This window comes from Ostrea edulis, chromosome 3, assembly GCF_947568905.1.
Source record: "Ostrea edulis chromosome 3, xbOstEdul1.1, whole genome shotgun sequence".
Classification (NCBI taxonomy): Eukaryota; Metazoa; Mollusca; class Bivalvia; order Ostreida; family Ostreidae; genus Ostrea; species Ostrea edulis.
In genome coordinates, this window is record NC_079166.1 from 41,347,439 (window position 1) to 41,368,184 (window position 20,746).

Consider the following 20,746-nt stretch of genomic DNA (forward strand, 5'->3'; position numbering starts at 1 on the left):
CTTCTGGGGGCCTAAGCGGCTTTTGATGTAACTTATTTAAAATCAGTACTGGGATTGTCGATAACAATGACTAGAACTTGGGAAACAAGTAGTAAATAATCAGAGCATTTTCATGTATAAAACTGTCTCGTGATCTTATGTTATGTATACAAGCAAAAAGTGTAAATGGAGTGAGGTAGGAGAATGTGAAAAGTGCCAAAAATAAAGTGCTACAACACCAACACCCCCTTTCACAAATTCCTGGATCCGCCCATGACCAAGTACTCAATACCGCAGTCCAGGGTATACCAATGAGAAGCTCCTTTGCTTTTGAACATAAATGATAGCCCAACGCTCCACATTCACTGGTCGCATCTATTCGATACCAACATCATAGTTACGCTCTCTCTAACCCATTTATCTTTCAACCGAAACTTTGAGTCAATACCAACAAAGAGAAATGTGATAAACTCCACGAGTAAATTTTTAATTTTGTACGAAATGATTTAGAATTTTCATCAATTTCTTTTTCCTAGATGACATTGCACTTCTAAATTGAAAAGCCCAAATACATCAAAGTAACACAATTATATTCATATAACATGTTATCTACATATATCAATTACAACAGAACATTACAAAAAAATAACATAGTCAAAAGTCAACGGTACCAACCGTTCACATCCGTCCATCGGCGACTTCCGGTTCGGTGCTTTTCCGCCAGGATCGCTACTTCCAGTGCTACGTCTCCTCTTCTACATATTTACATTACCTGATTTTAATAACTTATGACAGACATGCATATTTCGTTTTTAAAATCCATGTAATTATCAGAAGTTCGGAACATTGATAAACTTTACATAGTTATCTTTCCTTGGGTATCTCAAGCTGGATTCAACGCAATTCTACTTTCCTGAATTTTTTTAAATATATACTTACGATACCAACGACAGTTTCACTTTTTTTAAATCATAAATTATCCCTAACTGGGAGCATTTTCCAATAAATAAAATACCACAACAACTGATGATGGTTGTAGTGTGAAAGTTGACAAACTGTACAAAGCCCAGATAAGAATTTGTTTTGTCTTTTTTATTTTTTGTGGTTTGTAAATAACCACTAAATTGAGCACACATCATTTAAACACACTCTTACACTACTTGCACAACATTCCACTCTTACCTTGCACAAAAACATTCAACTTCATTAAAAAAATTCTCCACATCATGATATAAAAATTGTGTGTATGAACAAGATAAAAATAAGGATATTTACATGTGGAAAATGCAACAATAGATAATGGTACATCATGATCTTGGTAAAGCTCCTTAGAAATTACACATGATTTCAAATCAATTCAACATATTGGCAATTTATGAGCAACATATCGACTACTCAAAATACAAATTGGAACAAATCTAGTACTTTCAATATATGTAGTTCTATTTGACAAACTGCAATATTTTTAATTTTTCACATACATATACTTTAAAACATGCATGTTCATAATTACTCCACTACCCCTTCCCCCCCCCCCTTTTTTTTTTTATTTCTTGCTTCAAATTTTAATGAGACACGATCTTCTAATAGACTGATAGAATGTTGCTTAATGAACTGCACATGAACAACTAGTATCCAGAATTCACACATTCCTAAAGGAGATCAGATGAATTTTGCCTCACATGGAGCTGCATAAAGATCCTAGACAATGAAACACAATGGAACCTAATCCACAAGGGCATCACTCAATCTCCCCTTCCTCTAAATCCCCAGGTAATTTTTCCTTTATCTCTGTCACTGTGGCAGGTTCAGATGTGCGAGTCGATTCATCTCCATTAGGAACACTATCACTTGTCACCTCCGCCGGTCCATTCACACTCACACTTTCTTTAGCAGGTGCTATGGGCTCCACTTCTTGGACAGGCTCCACAACAACAGGTTCTTCTGCTGGTGGAGCAGCAGTCTCTTCTGCCGGGACTTTGTCCTCGACACCTTCAATCTTGCCACCTGGTGGAGGTAAAACTACATTCTTCATCATCTCCTCGAGGGCACTGCCCCATCCCAAGGCCTCCTTCCTGCTATTTGTCCGGTCATCTTCATTTCTTCGACGCCACTCTCCTCTGTCTCCCCTGTCCCCTCTGTCTCTGCCTCGATCTCTATATCCTTCATCTCTATCTCTATAATTGTCATCTCTATCCCTGTTCCTCCTATCACCTCTATCTCTATCATAGTCTCTATCCCTTCCACCTCTGTCATCTCGATTTCTATCCCGACGATCGAAGTCTCTTCTTCCTCGACCACCAAAATCACGCCCCCTGCCACGACCTCTTCCACCTCCCCAGTCATCACGTCTGTAATCCCTGTGGGGACCACCATCATCATCCCTATCTTCTCTCCACCGATCCCCCGAATTCCTGTGTTTGTGATCACTATCCTGGTCATTGGAAGGTTTATCCATTTCATTCCCTTCTTCCCCTCCTGGACCTTCAAATGGAGGCCTCATCATGTCACCAGGAGGCCCCCGGAATCCCGGTCTCATGAACTGCCCTGGGAATCTTTGGAATGGTCGATTGCCTCTAAATCCTGGAGGACCCCCTGGACCCCCAAAACCACCTCTTTGTGGGCCTCCCATCATGTTAGGAGAATTAAATCTATTCTGTCCATCTGGAGGGCCTCTAGGTCCCATGTTTGGCCCTCCTGCATCCATTAACGGTCTGGGTCCCCTCATTCCACCAGGGGGACCCATTCCTCCCATTGGTGGTCTCATCTGACCCATCATTCCCATTCCTGGCCCCATGGTGGGACCCCCTTGACTGAAACTGTCGGGAGGAGTAGCATCGCTAAACCTGGATTTCTTTTCAGGTTTTGAATCACGTTCATCCAAGTCCATATTGTCACCACTGTCAAAGTCAGACTTCTGCTGCCAATCCATTTGTGGTTTGTCCGCAGAATCCTGACCTGCATTGAATGGCAGTCGGTTTGCCACTGGCATTGAAGGCTTCATAGGTTCAAAGTTTGGCTGTGGTGGTCTTAGAAATCCTTGAGGTGGCATAGTAAACCTTGGAAATGCTGCACCTGGAGGAAGTCCTGGACGTTGAACAGCTAGCATTGGTTGGGTCATGCTTGTTAAGTTCTGTGTAAATGGTACTCCAGTACTAACTACTGATGCAGGCTGTCGTACCTACAATATTGAAGCATGGATTTCTATAATATACCATCACATAAAAATAGTTTTAAAACATCTATTTAATGCAATATCTTATGACTGTACATGAATCTCAAACAAATTGCATTTTTAAACTTTTGGCAGTGTCAACAATGTTTTTCTGTAGTGATACATTTACATGCGCTCAGTAAAAACAAATTTTGCATTTCTCCAATCTACATATATACTAACAACTTGTGGCATCCCTCCAGGAGGCATCCCAGCAGGTAGGGGGATCATTCCCGCCTGTATTGGGGGCATACCCGTGCTCACTGACATTGGGACTGAAGGGACTGTAGGAGGCATTCCTGACATTGGAGGGGGAGGCATGCCCCCCTGTACAACCATCTGGGGCATCATGCTCATCCTGGGCAACATTCCCTGGGGCATCATTCCTAAAAGGACAATGTGAAACTTTACAGAAAATCACTTACAAGCTATAAATTTAAAGATTGAACCCAGTAGCATACGAAAAACCATATACATGCAGAGTCATATTCTTTTATGTTGAGACAGTCTTTGATTTGGTCTATATTAAGAAAAGCCTCGAAATGAACAGAATCTTTGACACCTATGACTCATAAGATATACATCCTACTGTGACATCAACATTGCCATTACCTGGAGAAGGCACAGGGGGTGGCATGGTTCCCGGGGGAGGTCCTCCTGGGGGCATGTTAACAGGTTGTAGAGGAGGAATCTGGGTAGGAGGCATCTGACTATTCATCACTGGTTGGGGTGGTTCTTCGAGGATATCAGGTTTCTCCCTCCCTAACGTAATTCCTGAAATCAGTAGATTTATGTCACTTAAATCACATAATCTGAGAACTGATTAACCTCCAAAGCCTTAATCAGTTGAAGTTTGAATTCGTTTAGAATAGGACTGGGTATTCTTCGGAAAAGTTTGATATGATACATATTGTAAAACAAAGAAACAATATGTTATATATATTGACAATGCTAAATATTACATTTACGCTAATTCTGAGGATTAAAATAATAAAATCATATCAAAGGTAAATATTCACCTTCCTTTTGTTTCATTTGCATATTGTATTGTTGGCTCGAATTCATTTATCACAAAAGACAATTGTGCAGGTGTTTGCTATTTATTTGCTTTTATCAATATTGTTTTGGTTTTCTTTCACAATAACAAGGCCATCCACTTGCTCTGGCATTAGACGAGCCCTAGTTGCTGATACATCATCTACTGAAAACCAACTCTGAGCCCAGAGTCTGAGACAGCAGAGGAAATAAATTTTTTCAGGATAAATATTCACAAATGAATTACAAATTCATTCATTTGTTCATATATATCTTAGCTTTATGATGTCATTGTAAATGTGTTGCTAAATAACTTGTACTCCAGAGTTTGAGACCTCTGTTCCACAAATAGTACACTTTGGTTTTTACAAGCTAATGATCACAGCACACTTTCAACATGTTTGGCATTGGTGTGGTGTGCAGCGAGGGAAAAAATTATGCTAAGATAGTTCATTCATATGTTTTTAATTCATTAACTCGTTCCTGAAATCTTACTGTTAGATACCTTAATAATAACTCTAAATATATCAAACAATATGGGGCTCGTGTTTATCAATTATCATATCACTCAATTATATCGATAATCAATATATTGATCCAGGCCTAGTTCTGAAAAGTTTTTCAACATTCATGTACAAGCTTTAAGTGTTCCTATCAGTACTGACTACCAATGGGATTTTTTTTAGTGGTTGTATTTATCTACATTAGTTGATAAAATTGAAACTATGTAAACAGGGCTGTCACAGCATATTTTGGTACAGGGACCGGGACCCTTGAGATTGGGAAAATTAGCGTCATTTTGAACAAAATTGGGAAACTTACAGACAGCATAGAATTTTCCCTCACATCATGTTAATTAAGACAATAAGTAACTCAAGTAAATAAGTGACACAAATATCTTTAATATAAAGCACATGTCAAACAATGACATCAAAATTTCAAAAGTCTGTCCTTCATAGTTTTGAACTGTTCAATTGTTGTCGAAACATCGTATCGATGCGCTTGCATTTCGATTTTGATTTCTGATCAATTTTTTTCCTGTAATACTTCGCATTGTGCGACATTTTTTTCCCATCAGTTTGTACGTGATTTCGTACTGGTCACGTTTTCCTTGTGAGAACACAAAACATGCTGTAGCATGTACATAATGTAATACCTAAATTCTTTAAAGTTAAATTAATGGTTTAGAACATATTCAGGCCAATACCTATTTTTCAGTCAAAACTCAGCGTAATGTTTTATATTAGCTCTGTTAAACGAATTCTCCTAGTACAATTTGCTGTATCATCAGGACCGCTCAAACGCTTCAAATAAAACGCATCTCGGTCATTTAGACGCCGAGAAGATAAACACAATACGCCGAAAAGATAAACACGATACAGCGTTTTGAGTTTTGGTTTGTTTGTTTGTTTTTTATTTGTTTTTTTATCCCCGAGTTCGAGGGTTGGTCGAGTTGGGAATTTTTTACTTATAAATTGAGAAAAAAAGGGCACTTTCTTGGATTGGGAATGGGGCCGAATATCGGACCCAATTCAGGTAGATTGACGGCCCTGGTAAATCTAAAATCTCCTGAGACAACAAACACACACCTTTCAGATTCTTAAATAAATCTAAAATCTCCCGAGACTACAAACACATACCTTTCAGATTCTTACATAAATATAAAATCTCCCGAGACTACAAACAAACACACACCTTTCAGATTCTTACATAAATATAAAATCTCCCGAGACTACAAACAAACACGCACCTTTCAGATTCTCTGGCAGAGAGTCTTCATCAATGATGCCTCCTTCAATCAGGCCCGATAAATCATCTGGGAGATCGCTCCAGGGGACGTACGTGGCTCCCGCATCGACTTCCCACTTGTCTTTAAAGGGCGACTCCTTAACTCCAATTCCTGGTGCCCAGGCAACCTATCAACACCAAAAATGTGACCTATACATGCATTACCTATGACATGTTTGGTGTTTTTCATAATTTATACATATAATTTCAGTATTCTTACAAAAACTCATAAAATATAAGATGTATGTAACAAACACTTTATGATCAAACTCTGGTACTAACAAAGCTTGAAAGAGGAAGTTGTATTACTATAGCAATGTTAAATACACAAATAACAGCTAAAATACTGTAATTGTGGTGCCACTGCGTATTTAATTCATTCGATATCCAGTAAAGGACTGCAAACACAGATCACGAAAGCATAATTATTCAAACATTTATTTATCATGATAGAACTCCAATTTCACATCTACTATGAAATCATTAGATATCATGAAGGCTCATTTCATGGATCATACTCCTTATAAAGAAATTTACGTCAATGAACAATATAAATACATAATGCTTTTACCATGTTTTGACTTTAGAACGCTTAATTTAGAAAACAATATCAAGGAAATTACGTTCCCAATACAATGGTAACATCTTCCTCATGAAAATTGTCGAACAGATCCCTCTAATCCATCAGTATGTGACACCTACCCTGAGTTCACTCCCATTTAGAAGCAAGCCTTTCATCCTGTCCACAGCTTTAGAGGCTTCCTTTCGGCGGGTCATACAAACAAACGCACATCCTCGGGGTGGAATCATCTGAGCATGCAAGAATAACAGCGACACACTTCATTTACTTGTCTAGTAGCCTCTTTTAGCAATTTTTCTTCCTCAACTACATGCATACTGGAAACCAACTTCTATTCGCATATTTTGCGATCAAGCCTTATTCGAGCCCATGATAAACATTCAGGGACTGGTTCGCAACGATGAGGCTCTCACCAAATTTTCTCGCACATGAATAAAAGTTGGTTTACAGTATCCAATATTTAAGCCTTTACAGCTTGCATGACAATCCTATTTGTATCTTTAGTAACATAGTAAAATATGCTTACAGCAAACACATTTATAATGAATTCATGTTTAGGCCAATTCAACTTAATTAGTAGATTATCATCCGGTGTCACAAAAAAATATAGGGCGGGTAGGAGGATTTTATTTTCTAATTTTTATTTCCCCGAGAAAAAAAATTAATGACAAAAGGCATCACAAAAAGTGTTAATCAAGTTAACATTCAAAGAATCCTTGGTAGAAGATATAAAACCAACATTCTGTGACTTTAATCATTCACTCATGTCACTGGGAAGCAAGTTTGTTTGAAATCGTAATTTTCGCGAAAATAAAAAAATCGATGAGGGCCCTTTTTTGAGGGGCGGGCGGGGATGTTAATCTATCAATTAATTTTAATTGGCCTTACAGCGAAATGATTTCCATTCCTAGATGTTTTATAACATACATGTATTAATGAACTTATTGAATGTAACAAATTTTGTTTATGTTTCAAAATTGTTCATACCCAGCACTTTGCATCAAGTGTATTTTACAGTACATGACTTGGAAACTTACATTTATTGAATCCACACTGCCAAACTTCTCTAGTTCTGACCTCAACTCATCTTCTGATGTAGTTTTGGAAATCTTTCCAATGAATAGAGTTGTTGAACAAACTGAAACAAAGATAACAAAATAAATGATTCAATGATTACATGACATACTGCTTGAACTTTACTGAAATTTACATGACACATACTTCAAACAACAACTGAAATTTTAAAAATGCTCTCTGGAGATATAAAATTAAGGTATAAACACATGTGTGTTGTAGACCAGGCACATTCTCTTTGTAGTGTTTTTACTTCATTGCATTAGATATCCTTAAATAATATTGATATCTCAAGTTGATCTACTAATCACAAATGAAGTTCACCACCACAGCACATGATGCGCCTGTCAAACGTTTATTAATCATAATCATAAACAGATGAGTGTGCACGGCACAAAATCATGTTAACCTTGGTACAACAATTGACTTGACAATATATATATATATTAAATTGTTCAAATAACCACATTTCAAGACATGTTTCATTTTATTACATCATGTATTTAGATTTCTTTCACATGATGTAATTACTAATGATTTTGGGTTGTACAAAGAAATGTCCCATAACTAAAGGAGTGACAAATTATTTCCATAGCCTTCTTACATTATAGTCATTTATTAATCTTTAACTGGACAGATGCAATTTGGCCCTTATCAAAATGACCTTTGTAAGTCCAGCTAAACTCTTTGAAATACCATGGCTTAGCTCACTATTCCCATCAGACAATACCTCTATCTGTTGTGTGATGTGCATTTTAAGTCTTTGCAAATTTTGTAACACAATACTGCATATATTTAATTCATTAATGATAGAAACAAAATAATTATTCATATTAATTGTTATGTAGCTCCTTTTATGAACAGGAGGCCAACAAGCCTTATACTAGTGAAAAGTATCACTACTCCCAAGGGCTATGAAATCTAGAAAAAAAATCCTGTTCTGAATATCTAAGCTAAATTACATGTATAATGTTCATCAACAGTATACAACAAGATGTGTTTTTAAAACTTCAATGCCTTCAAAAGTGCATACGCTGATGAAAGGCTTTACATAATATAATATGTGCATTAACATTACAAGATGTGACTAATTTGGACCCATCCTTGAGTCAAAACCCTGGGTTGTGAAATGCACCATTTTTTGTACATCCTTTTCCATTATTCCTAAGGCCACAGTTTTTTAATTTCTTGGTTAACAGATTTTTTTTTTTTTTTTAATTAGGGTCGGTCGGGCGAAGAAAAATAAAATAAAATAAAATTTTTTAATATCGTTTTCAATGAATCATTAACATCATTTCATGAGTACAAATAAACAAAACATGTATCAAATATTAGATAAATAATTCTTTTGAGTGACTAGTATGCTATGAATTAAAAAAAAAAAAGAATGCAATTTCAAATTCAGTGGACAAGTATTATCTGTTACACTTTGATAAAACATAACCTGAGAAAATGTGCAAGGTCATTCATATCACTTTGATGTAAAGTATCTAGTATTTATTTAAGAAATGAACATCACTTTTGAGCTGTTCATGGTCAGTATGAACGGATTTGGATTTGAGGCAAATTCTGTGAATCGCGCTAGCGATTCACAGAGAATGTGCCTCAAATCCAAATCCGTTCATATTGACCATGAACAGCTCAAAAGTGATGTTCATTTCTTATATTTATATTCATTTACTAAAACACAGTTTGTTTACATTGCTTCTATTTTGTTGCATAAAACAAACTCCTAGCCTCTGTGACAGTAGTTATTGTGACGTACGTCAACACATAGATATGACGTCACATTTCGTCTCACTCTGCCTTTTATCAACATTGCAAGGTGCACTGTATTTTGGAGGTAGGAGACCGCAAGATTGGGATGATAATCCGCGCAAGTTTACAATCTTAATCCAAAGATGTGACTTGCGAGATCTTTGTAACAGATTTTCTATTTTTTTTCAAATCATTACGCTCCCTCAGTCGCGTGCTTTAAGCTAGTTCATAATCCGTTCATAGTCAATATGAGCGGATTGTGTCGCGCGCTGAAATTGGTTGGTTCATAGAGAAAAATGCGATTTGTAATATAAATATACATGCACTATGCGGTTTTGTAATTTTGCTGTATCCAGTATTTATACTATGCTGTTCAGTAATTTTGTTGCATATGCTCAACAACGACTTTACAAATTGCAAATGTAATATAACAAAATTAATATAAGCACTATTACAATTTTATGTAGCAATTCCATTTTTTATTTCAGATTGTTTATACCCCATGAAATAATTTTTAACCCCATTTTCCCCACAAAGACATGCCCTTGAAATTCTTTTTTGTCATTTTTACTTATTTGATACTCAAATTCTTTCCACCACTACACAAGGTATACTAATTTCTGAGAAATATCCATACCTTTCATCTGGGAATTGGCCATATTTGTTTTTACGGGTGTTCATTAAAATATCAATAGCATCTGGCAATTTTTCATGCTGTTCTATTCCCTGTTCGGTTTTTTTTTTAACGAGATGCATGTACATGCATTCAAATACATTTAATATGACATGTATTGCTATTGTATAAAGTCACTAGTTAGAATAATCTAACTGTATCTCGGGACAGGCCCTCAACACACTCAAACCGGGTCCGTAGGACATTATCACTTTAGCGATAGAACATCCTAGCTATCTAGTAGTAAAGTCGTTAACAACGGTACCTTACCCTCATCCTTAAACACCCAAATAGCACTGCATTTTGTGTTATGTTAGCAGCAAGAATATTGCCAATTGTATGAGAAATATTTATTGCTAACAATTCTTTTTTCTGTGATGAAATGCCATCTGTTTCATCGACAAAAATGATATATAGGTATCGTTACTGTCATCAGTGGCCATATCTGTTTACATGGTTTTTAAAAATACGGAATAAAGATATTTCGCAAAACGAATAGTGATTACCAAATACATATCAATATGTTTGCGTTTCACGATTTTCTATTCGTAAAATTTAAAATGCATTTTATTTTTATTTTCGGTTTGACATGTTGCATGTTGGGTAGAATCGGCGGAATTTAAAAAAAGCAGAAATTTGAATTTTTATCCCCCCCCCCCCCCCCCCCAGAAATTAGGGTCGGCGGATCCGTAAACCAAGAAATAAAAATAACTGTGGCCTAAGTATGCATTTAGATTGTATACAGTATCAGTAAACTTAAATTTTAAGTCCTTCAAATCATTATAATTTTGACACCACCCTGAAACCAAACCCTTACCCCTAGGATCATGGAATTTACAATTTTGGTAAAGGACAACCTACTCCTATATATCCATGTAATTTCAATTCAGTATCACTAGACCTAAAGAGGATGTCATTTAAGTGCTTTACACAGGATTTTGCCATCTTTGGCCATATCGTCTTAATCAAAGGTCACAGTGACCTAACTCTAAAGTGCGACCTACCCTCTACCGAAGACGTATCAGCTGACTTAGTTTGATAGTATCAAAGTTACGAGCCGGACACAAAGCGGGACATACTGAAGGACACAATCGCCATACCAGAATATGTCCCGTCTTAGAAAAGCGTAGAAAAATATAGAAAACATGTGTAGAAAAAATACCGGGAAATGCGCGTTATCTTTATTCGTTTGTTTCTTATGATGTTGCACTCCATTAGGTCGATTTCTTTTGGTGAGGCTCAAATATAAACAGTTATAGGATCAGTGTGTAATTACATGCAATACTATAAATTTTTTATGGTTACATTCACAATGAATTGTGATAAAATATTCAAATTAAATGAATTTAAACACCTGACATCGTCTACATGAAGACAGTTAGGTTCCCTCAGATTTGACTGTCCAAAACTTAACACTAGTTATTTTGTCAGAGTCTGAGTTTACTCATCGGGATCTGTCGATTCAAAATATTGATACACAGTATATCTACACTGCATCAACATTATAAATAAATCTTGTGATTTATTAATCTATCCACCTTGTATAAGTATAACTAAGGAAATATGAAAATACATTTTGAAGTCTTTACAAATTATAAAAACTTTTTCTCAAATATGAAAGGGGGGGGGATGTGAGTTGCCCTCTGATTACAAAATAAAATTCCTGGAGAAAACAGACTGTACAGAGCCTTACTTACTAGACAAGCACTGGTCTTTCATGGCTGGCAAGCCTTTCTTTCTTCTCTCCCTTTCTTTCTCTCTTTGCTTATCCCTTTCTCTGTCTCGTGATCTAAGAAAAAAATATCTTATCTAAAGTCTTCTACATGTATATTATCCCCACAGAATTGCTGTAACTTGCATAATTGTTAGATTTATCAGCACGATGTATTTTTCACAAAAATTTATTTTCACTTCAAGGCTCCTCAAAATTTATGAGAAAATAAATTACAAAAAAATAAAACAAGATTTTTGATACTTCAGCTCTACAGTATGGTTACCTAGATCTCCTATGTCTGTCTCTTGACCTTGATCGTCTTCTTCGATCTCTTGACCTTGACCTAGATCTCCTTCTTTTCTTTGGTGTCCTACAATAGATTAAAATGTCAAAACCTTTTGAAAGCTGAATTTTCAGCATTATCTTATAGAGAAATTTCCTGAAGCAAGAGATATCTAAACTAACCTTGACCTAGATCTATCATGCCTGGACCTTCTGTGCCTTCGGTCCTCCCTGTCCCGATCTTTTCGATCCCTCTGATCCTCCTCTTCATCTGGTGGGGGAACAGGAGGGAGGTGGGGCCTCTCATCAATGTCCTGTGGTGGAAATATTTGCGGTGGTGGGTCAGGCGGCATCATGTGAGCAAACCCTGGGGGCATCGGATGTCCCATCTGATGGAGAGGATCGGGCGGCATATGCATCTGAGGAGGCATATTTCCCATCTACAGTATACAACATTACAATATACCAGGAAGTCTAGAGTTTGCACAGGACAAATCTAAAATACAAATGCAACAAGAAACTAAAAACTATCAATTTTCCCATTCATCATGACAATCTGATACTTGCTGAGACAATACCTGGTTACTACACATAAAACTGTCGCTTTAGAATTCCCAAACCATGCTGGTCCATTGGGTATCCCCGTTAAATTTTGAACATGACCAATAAAATTACAATTTTAATTGTCAAAATGTCTGACAGAATTTAAATCCTAATGTTTTTAAATGTGATATCAATAAACATTTTCACAATAAACATTTCCACAATCACAAAACGATTAATCTGTTACGATTGAAAAACGGAAAAATAAACCCGTGTTCCAAATTCAAACATATTTTGTTTCCTGATAGTGGTTAGGGGAATCGTAAGGCCACATCAAACCTAAGATGTTTAAGGTAGGTCCTTAGTCCTGGATTTTTGGGGTTTAGGTAGCATTTTTTTGTTTGGAATCAATAAATTAACATTCAGAGTAATGAAAAAAGGCAAAACAGGTAAGGCTTTCCATATTAATTTTCATTACATACACCACTAAAGTCATATACCCCGATGTAGATTTTTATGAAATTCATTGGAAACAGTTATTTGTTGTGATTTTAATATAAAAACAACAAAATGTTTTTTGAATTGCATTTATTTATCGGGAAACATGTCAATAACTAAAACACATGTCATTTTCAATAAGTTCATCAAGGTTTAGAATAATATGTGGAAAATTATTGAATTAGCGTTATTCCCCAAAATGTTAAAAACAAATGTGGACACATTTTCCTTATAGCATGGTTTACATATAATTTTTTCTGTTTATATTAGTAGAGTTACATCTGTTATAGTTATTCATGGGGAAAAATCCATACCTTTCCTTAATAATTTCAAATCTATAGCTTCCAGATTATGTATACCCCCATCAAAAACTGAAGTCTGACACCATACAGCTGAGCTATTTAAATCACTCGGGATTAAAATTGTATGTAATTTCATGAAAAGACACAGATAATGATTCCTTATCACCTTGGTAAACTGTTTGTCAAAAATAAAGGAAATCTATCGCATTATGGACTTGATAAATAATTGAATGAAAACAGAGTTATTGTCCTTGGATTCAATATTTTGAAACATATCAGTGACTATTCAAATATAACTAAGAAGTTTGAAATATTTTATGGCTAACAAGATTTTTTACAATAACTATTGAAAAAGATTCCAACAAAATTTATGTTCCTATCATTAAATTATTGACTTTGCAAAATCCTATGACGTCACACGAGTGTGGAACTACGTTAACATATGTGCCGACTGTTCCTTTACTACCAGTCTTTTGAATATAACCTTAAAAACAAAGGTCCTGTGTCGTGGTAGGCCGTAAGCATTGACACAATAGAGGAACCTTACTGTCATGCATTGGTGAAAATTTATGACATTTCATCGAACGCCAACATCTCTATGCAAGTGAAAATTCTCAAATGGGATGTAAATCAATTACAAACCGACAAAAACTAACAGTAAAACATTAGCTGTATAGAAAGTTACATGTGGCCCAATAAAGAGAAAACCCAAATGACATGAAGAATCAGTTCCTGGTAGAAATTAGCATTAGTATAGAGTCCTGAACAGCAGAAAAGGACAGGACATACGATTTCCGAGAAGAAGAGAAATTCTGACGACAACAAACTGAGGACAGGAACAACATTCTAATCTTTGAAATTAAAAAAGAATTTTCAAGATATATAAGTAAAAGTTCAGGGTTTGTCATTTACTTTATCGAGGACTAGACCAGTCGGGTTACTTGAATTTTTCCAACACGACCAGTAAGAATAGTAAACCAACATTTTACATGACCGAACTTATCATTTAGAAGACTCGGTTGGTTGGACATGCCTTACTGTCAATCCCTGAAGAATATTCAATCCATTCTCACTGATATTCACAAACCTTTATCAATTGATTGTTTAATGTCTGATAAATTTGTAACCAAGTTACTTGCCTGGTAAAATTTTAAAAACTTAAAAAGAGAGCTGTCCTATTGATTGTTGACCAGCTTCAGGAGCTCTGTAGCTTGCTGATACACAATTAGAAATTTGGTAATAGAGGGTGCACTTACATGTCCAATCTGCTGATCAAACTCGGCCTGTTGTTGCTGCAGAATTTTCTGTCGATTCAGTTCCTCATTCTTCTGGATTGTCTGGGACAGCTGTTGGATTTGCTGCATCATATGCGTCTCATTTAACATATTGTGCTGTTGCCTGAGAAATATGAAACATAATTCCAGACTTAAAAGTTCATTCATATAAGCACAACTGCAAGGAAGTAATGTATCCTCTTTTAATCACTGCAAGATTTCCATTCATTATCCCGTACCAAATTACTTCCACAGATTTTTTTGTCTATATTACTTACATATGTTGACCTGCGTCTTCCTCATCACTCTCTCCATAATCAAAGTCCAAAAGTTTCTGGAGAATAGATGAATGAGAATCAAAATTCTATACTTTACTACCCATACTTTTCACATATTCAATCTATCTCCAAAGTATAATATTTACAGATTAATAAGTAAATCATTATTCAAATCATCTCTTAACAAGAGGCACATGGGCGTTAAAATTATCAAGTTTTTATAAGAAATAATGCTTATTTTGCTATAAGAGCTATAGAGATCCTAGCACCCGAACTCCTGAACTTGTCAAGACTATGCATTTCCTAGATGTCAGAGAGAAGATTGTATTTTTTTTTAAGGTTTTCGCTCCACCCCTCAGCAAAAAAAAAATTTCACAATTAAAAACTAAACACAAAATGTAGTATAACATGGCCCACATTATGACCTTCAATTATTTCAACATAGTCAAACTTGTTTTAAGCAATTACCAGTGGGATTAAGTAAAAATGTAAGGAAGTGACCTCTAACAGAGGCACACTTTGACGTTTTATGATTTACAATACTACATGCATATAAAGTACATATATGTGTGTGTGTGTATATATATATATATATATATATATATATACACACACATATATATATATATACACACACACACTTACTATGTACAAGCATGCAACTGCATATACATTGCATACTAAACAATAAAATTTGAAACATTCTAAATTCGTTGAAGAAATCCAATTCCCATACAGCTACATACTAAACAACAAAATTTGAAACATTTTAAATTCATTGAAGAAAACCAATTCCTATACAGCTGTAAGTGCTATTCACCGTTTCAAAAGTTGATGATTTTTGTTCAACATGTGCTTATTTTTCTACATCATTTAAACTATCTTTTTCAAATATCTGCTAACTTGAGTTTTTCCATCCAATTTCAAAGCAACAGTATGGGCACTTCATCCTGATCCCATCATTTTAATGGCTTCATAGAGTCCTTTCAGATTTAACACTTTCCTTTCACCCAAATCTGCCAATTTAATTGAAATGAACACCCTAGGTGTACCGTGCAATAAAAAAAAAAACTCGTTATGATAAGATGCTAAGTTCAATAGTAAAATTTCATTTGTTTATCCAACCATTTATTCAGTCTAAATTTGAATGATTATATTCTGAAGATCTTGCCACGCTTCATCAGCTGTTTTAATTAGTAACAGCGCATTCAGAATTCATCTAGATAAACACCAGACGCAAGTCATGACAATTCAAAATAGCCGCTATACGCAGGAAATGGTATGATTGATTGATTGTTTGATGTCTTCCGCCACACTCAACAATTTTTTCAGTTATCTGGTGGCGCCCAGTGTTTTTATTGGTGGAAGAGAGAACCCAGATGTTCGCTTAAAAGAGTTATATAGGATTTTCAATCGGGAGGGAATAAAATGACCGCACGAGACAAGTGACCACTTGATGGCAGCGACTGCTATGAGAAGTTTGACTGTACAGTAAGGAACTTTTTATACTTAAAATAAAACTGAAAGCTGCTGATTTCTTTACCCTGTTGAAGCCAGGTTCTGGAGGTTTATCCCCCGATTTGAGGAGCTGGTTAGTCAAAGTCTGGATATGAGACAAGAGGTTGCTATCTATAACAGGTGGCCCCTGACTGGACTGCTGCATTAATTGGGTGTGCTGGATCAGTTGTTGTTGCAGGAGTTGTAGCTGCTGTAATTGTTGCTGTTGTGCACTCAGACTTGTGGAACCCTGAACACATTAATTAACACTAGTCAAATACTCCACCATATGTCAAATATTTGAAAATGAAATCATTACGAAAATTGTGATTCGCAAGCTATATATTTAACATGTAAAATGCAAGCTTTCATTTAAAAAAGTCCTCCAATTTTCTCTGTCTTCTTATTCACAGGTCCTTTATCTTACATTCCCCATGGTCTCACCTGAGAAGTCTGTTGTAGCAGCTGGGTGACAGTGTTTAACATTTCCGTTTGAGCAGCCAGTGAGTTCTCAGCATTTTCCTCACCCTCCTCTGCTTGGACTGAGGTGTTCATTGATGTGTCTTGTTCTCCCTCTGGATGGTGTGGCTTAGCTCCTGCCGCTAACACATTATCTACAGCTCGCTGAGCTAAAAATCCAAATAAATAAAACAATCAGCTTCTAGTCTCCAATCACAAACAAAACCTTAATAAACAAGAACCCCGTGGGCCACTACACTCACCTGAGCCACTCTTCATGTTTAGATAAAACTCATTAGTATGGAACAACATAATGGCTCAGCAATAAAACAGTAAGACATTTACCTACTGTATACATATCAGGATGCATGCAATTGCATAATTTTTCAACAAATTGTAATCATTTTATTCTAAATGATTTTCCAATGCAATGTTTGTATCTCTAATATGAGTACTCCATGGTTCAGGGAGCAATAAATCACTACAGAAATTCACTTATTTTACCTACAACTTGCACACACATAACATAAAGATTTTACCCTATATACATGTATACTGTTGTAGCCCCACCCTGGCTTGAACACATTTTAGTCTACACTACATGAGGATGCTTTCACATTAATTTGACAATTTGTAGCCCTACTGTTCTTGGCAGGATTTTATAAAAGAAATTCCATATGCTATCCTAAGATAAACTTAGAACACCCATTGTAATCCCAAGCTGACCTAACTGGGTTGAATAAATTTGAAACTATACTATATGATGCTACTTTCACGAAGTTTAAACTTTTCTGGGTAAGTAGTTCTTCATTAGATTTACAATCCCCAATCCACTCTACTTTGATCATTTCATGATTATCTCCCCCTGAAAACATGCATGGCCCATCCAATCCATAAACTTGAATCTTCTTTACCCCTGAATGTTTTAGTGCCAACTCAGGTATAAACAGAACTTTGAGACCATTCAGATAAGGAAAATGTTTCTGTGAGACAACAGCCAAGCTGTGAAAAAAATCTGAAAATTCATACTCGAAAAATAATTTCTATAAACTGGTTCCTTGTGGTTCTCTATTCACTTTTAAAACTTTGAACCTCTAAACAGTTACATTCTTAAAAGAATTTTTAGAAAGAAGTACCTACTGCGGCCTCTGTCTCGTCACGGGATGTCTGGGTTATCGTTTGAACAAGCTTGAATCTTAATCATATAAGAGAGCTTTTGTGCAAGTATTGTAGCTTTTGGTACATCAGTTGTGAAGATATTAGAGCAAAGACTGATGAGCTCAAAAGCTTTCCAGCTAAATATCATCAAATCATGTTGAACAATTTCCTAACCAACATCTCAACAAAGTAAATTTTGTGCACAAACGTAAGCATGACAACCACCTGCTGTTGCAAACTGTTGGTTGTTTGGGTCTGCTGCCATATCAAGTAAAGGTTGAATGACTTCACTCATAAACACCCCATTCTTCTGCCATAGATTCAGCACTCTCACAACTTTGCTCTGTGGGAAAAAAACATTTATTCATTATAATGAGCAAACAGGATTAAAAAAAAAGTCCACTAAATTTTAACTGTAATTTTTTAAATAAATTTAGATCAACTTTTGCAACTTCTAATATTCGACTAATTTATGTTAATGCTTTTCATATTACACCCAATTTAAAAACAAAAATATCTTTTGACAGGCCAACAATTTTCAATTTCTTGACTTCAGTGTTCTTATAATTTACCATTCCGAAGGATTTGACTGGTTAAAATTTCCTCAGACTGATAGTTCACAGTACCTTTCATTATAAGGACTGATGAAAATTTTGAAATGTCTGATACCACAGAAGTAGATTTCACGAACTTTGGACTTACAAGAGATAAACACAACATTTTATCTTAAAAGTTAATCAATACTCCTGATAAGCAAATGAGAGACAATTCTGAATTTGTTTGGTGCTGTTTCATTATTCATATGTCAACAAATAAGTACAGCAACCCATGTGTCAACAAACTTTGAAATACACTGCCCCATCAGACATTCCAACATTTTGACCATCTTTCAGCAATTGCAAATTCGTAAAGACATTCATCAGCGACAATTACCCGTTCCTCTGGTGGACATTTGAACAGATTCTGAAAAGTTGAAACAACATTTTTGGTAAACCGTGGGGCAAAGACATCCTTCTCCTGACCAAACTGATGTCTTGATTGTCGAACAATTGAATCTATGACATAGAGTCCTGGCACCTTGTATTCTGGTTTACACTGAAATGTAAATGAATCATATGTAATATTTCTTTACTGCAAAGTATATATGTAAAACAGCAACTAAAATGTATGGAGATGAATATAGTTGATCATATTTCATTACAATGTGACATGATAAACAACAGTTTACAAATACCTTAAGAATAAATTTCTCAACACTCTGAACCACATGTTTGTAGAACTTTATGGCTTTTATTGCACATTTGGTGACATTGGCCATCTTTGCTCGGGATATTGGCGGCCTAGTCTCATACAATGAGGACAACTGAAATATATCAATGAGAAGAATGTATACATTAAATTATATGCAGATAACAAAAGAGCATCTCTAATTATCCTATTAACACAAAATTTAGGTACAGTATATACCCTGTATGAACAATCATCAGGTCCAGTCCAAAGACTATTTCTACCTATGTAGCTATTAATAGCTACCTAGGTATTTAAACCTACTTAAAGTAGCTACTTCTACCTACTTTTAATAATATAAATAAATAATAATTAAGGCGCATCTTTTAAAAAGGTTAGTCGTTTTATATATCATGTTGTGCATGTGCACGGCAAAATTCGGAGTGTAAATTTGAATACTTTACGAGGGTGCAGAATATAGAGGAAATGCATGAAAATTCGCCCCAAAAACCTTTAATGTAAAAATGCATGAAGGTAAACTTTAAAATTAATACAGATTTGTAAGACACTCTAGACTTTTTATCACGTAGCTATGATCCTAAGCTCCTAGAAAATGGAACTGGGTATTGTTATTGATGCAAATTTGAAAGGTTAGAAAGTAATCATTTTTTGTCCAATATTTTTGTGGTATTCATCGACAGTGTAAGTGAATCAAGAAATTTGGTACACACCATATTGAGCGGTTCCTGCGTTTGGCCACGAAACGAAAGTAAAGGAAAAAGTAGGTAAAAATAGCTACCTGGAGTAGGTTTAAATACCTACGTAGCTATAAGTACCAACGTAGGTAGAAATAGTCTTTGGACTGGACCTGATCATGTTTAAAACTGAAGTGTATTCATTATCAGATGTAACAGCACCTGTATCAGAAAATGTAGTAGAGAATGATACTCAGTTTCTGAGTAAATTCGGGGAATAACTGAAGGTTAACTTGTGCGAAAACCATGTCGTCATCACAACAGGGAGTATGGCCTTTAAACAATTAAAGCATTTCACTGAGATAGACATCTGCACAAAACCAGTATACAGAGTATATATCATAAACTCTGATAGGTGATTAAACTAAGAATAATCACTGAGAAGCCAAGGTTCACCGAGACCGGCGTGCTATCAAAAGAACGGCAACTCGAAGGAAAAGTAATCTTTACAACAGTCTCTATGCGTGGAGCTTACCTCATTGTTAAACGCCCTTACGGCCTCCATATTTGCTAAACTTCGTTTTTCTTTAGATCAGAAATCTGGAAACATTTCCGAAAGCAATTTGAAAAGGGTTTACGCTTCTGCAAAGTGTGGCGTGCTATTTTCAAGATGGCGGCAAATTGCTGAGTATTTTCAGCATGGAATGACATCTGAAGG

At 35.7% G+C, this 20,746-nt stretch overlaps 1 protein-coding gene across 2 annotated transcripts; it reads right to left on the reverse strand.

The window, feature by feature from the left end:
* Window positions 1–440: 440 nt before the first annotated feature.
* LOC125677697 (SR-related and CTD-associated factor 4-like) lies at window positions 441–20,729 on the reverse strand. 2 transcript variants are annotated; one of them, XM_048915830.2, is made up of 17 exons: window positions 20,564–20,729; window positions 19,341–19,469; window positions 19,040–19,201; window positions 18,332–18,449; window positions 16,934–17,118; window positions 16,536–16,739; window positions 14,993–15,048; window positions 14,697–14,838; window positions 12,281–12,537; window positions 12,099–12,185; window positions 11,799–11,890; window positions 7,634–7,734; window positions 6,719–6,826; window positions 5,979–6,144; window positions 3,806–3,967; window positions 3,377–3,579; window positions 441–3,160 (listed from the first exon to the last, which is right to left on the reverse strand). In XM_048915830.2, the coding sequence occupies exons 1-17, from the start codon at window positions 20,591–20,593 to the stop codon at window positions 1,721–1,723; spliced, it is 3,642 nt and encodes a 1,213-aa protein (XP_048771787.1). In that variant the 5' UTR covers window positions 20,594–20,729; the 3' UTR covers window positions 441–1,720. The 2 variants fall into 2 exon arrangements, with proteins under 2 accessions (XP_048771787.1, XP_048771788.1); XM_048915831.2 differs by lacking the exons at window positions 18,332–18,449; window positions 19,040–19,201; window positions 19,341–19,469; window positions 20,564–20,729 and adding an exon at window positions 18,089–18,290.
* Window positions 20,730–20,746: the final 17 nt, after the last annotated feature.

Excerpts from the sequence above, each read along its gene's own strand:
- LOC125677697 (XM_048915830.2), bottom strand. The coding sequence starts at position 20,593 with ATGGAGGCCGTAAGGGCGTTTAACAATGAG. Across the intron at positions 14,839-14,992 it reads GAAGACGCAGGTCAACATAT|GCAACAGCACAATATGTTAA; the intron begins GTAAGTAATATA and ends CATATTTCTCAG. Across the intron at positions 3,968-5,978 it reads TCTGCCAGAGAATCTGAAAG|GAATTACGTTAGGGAGGGAG; the intron begins GTGCGTGTTTGT and ends TACTGATTTCAG.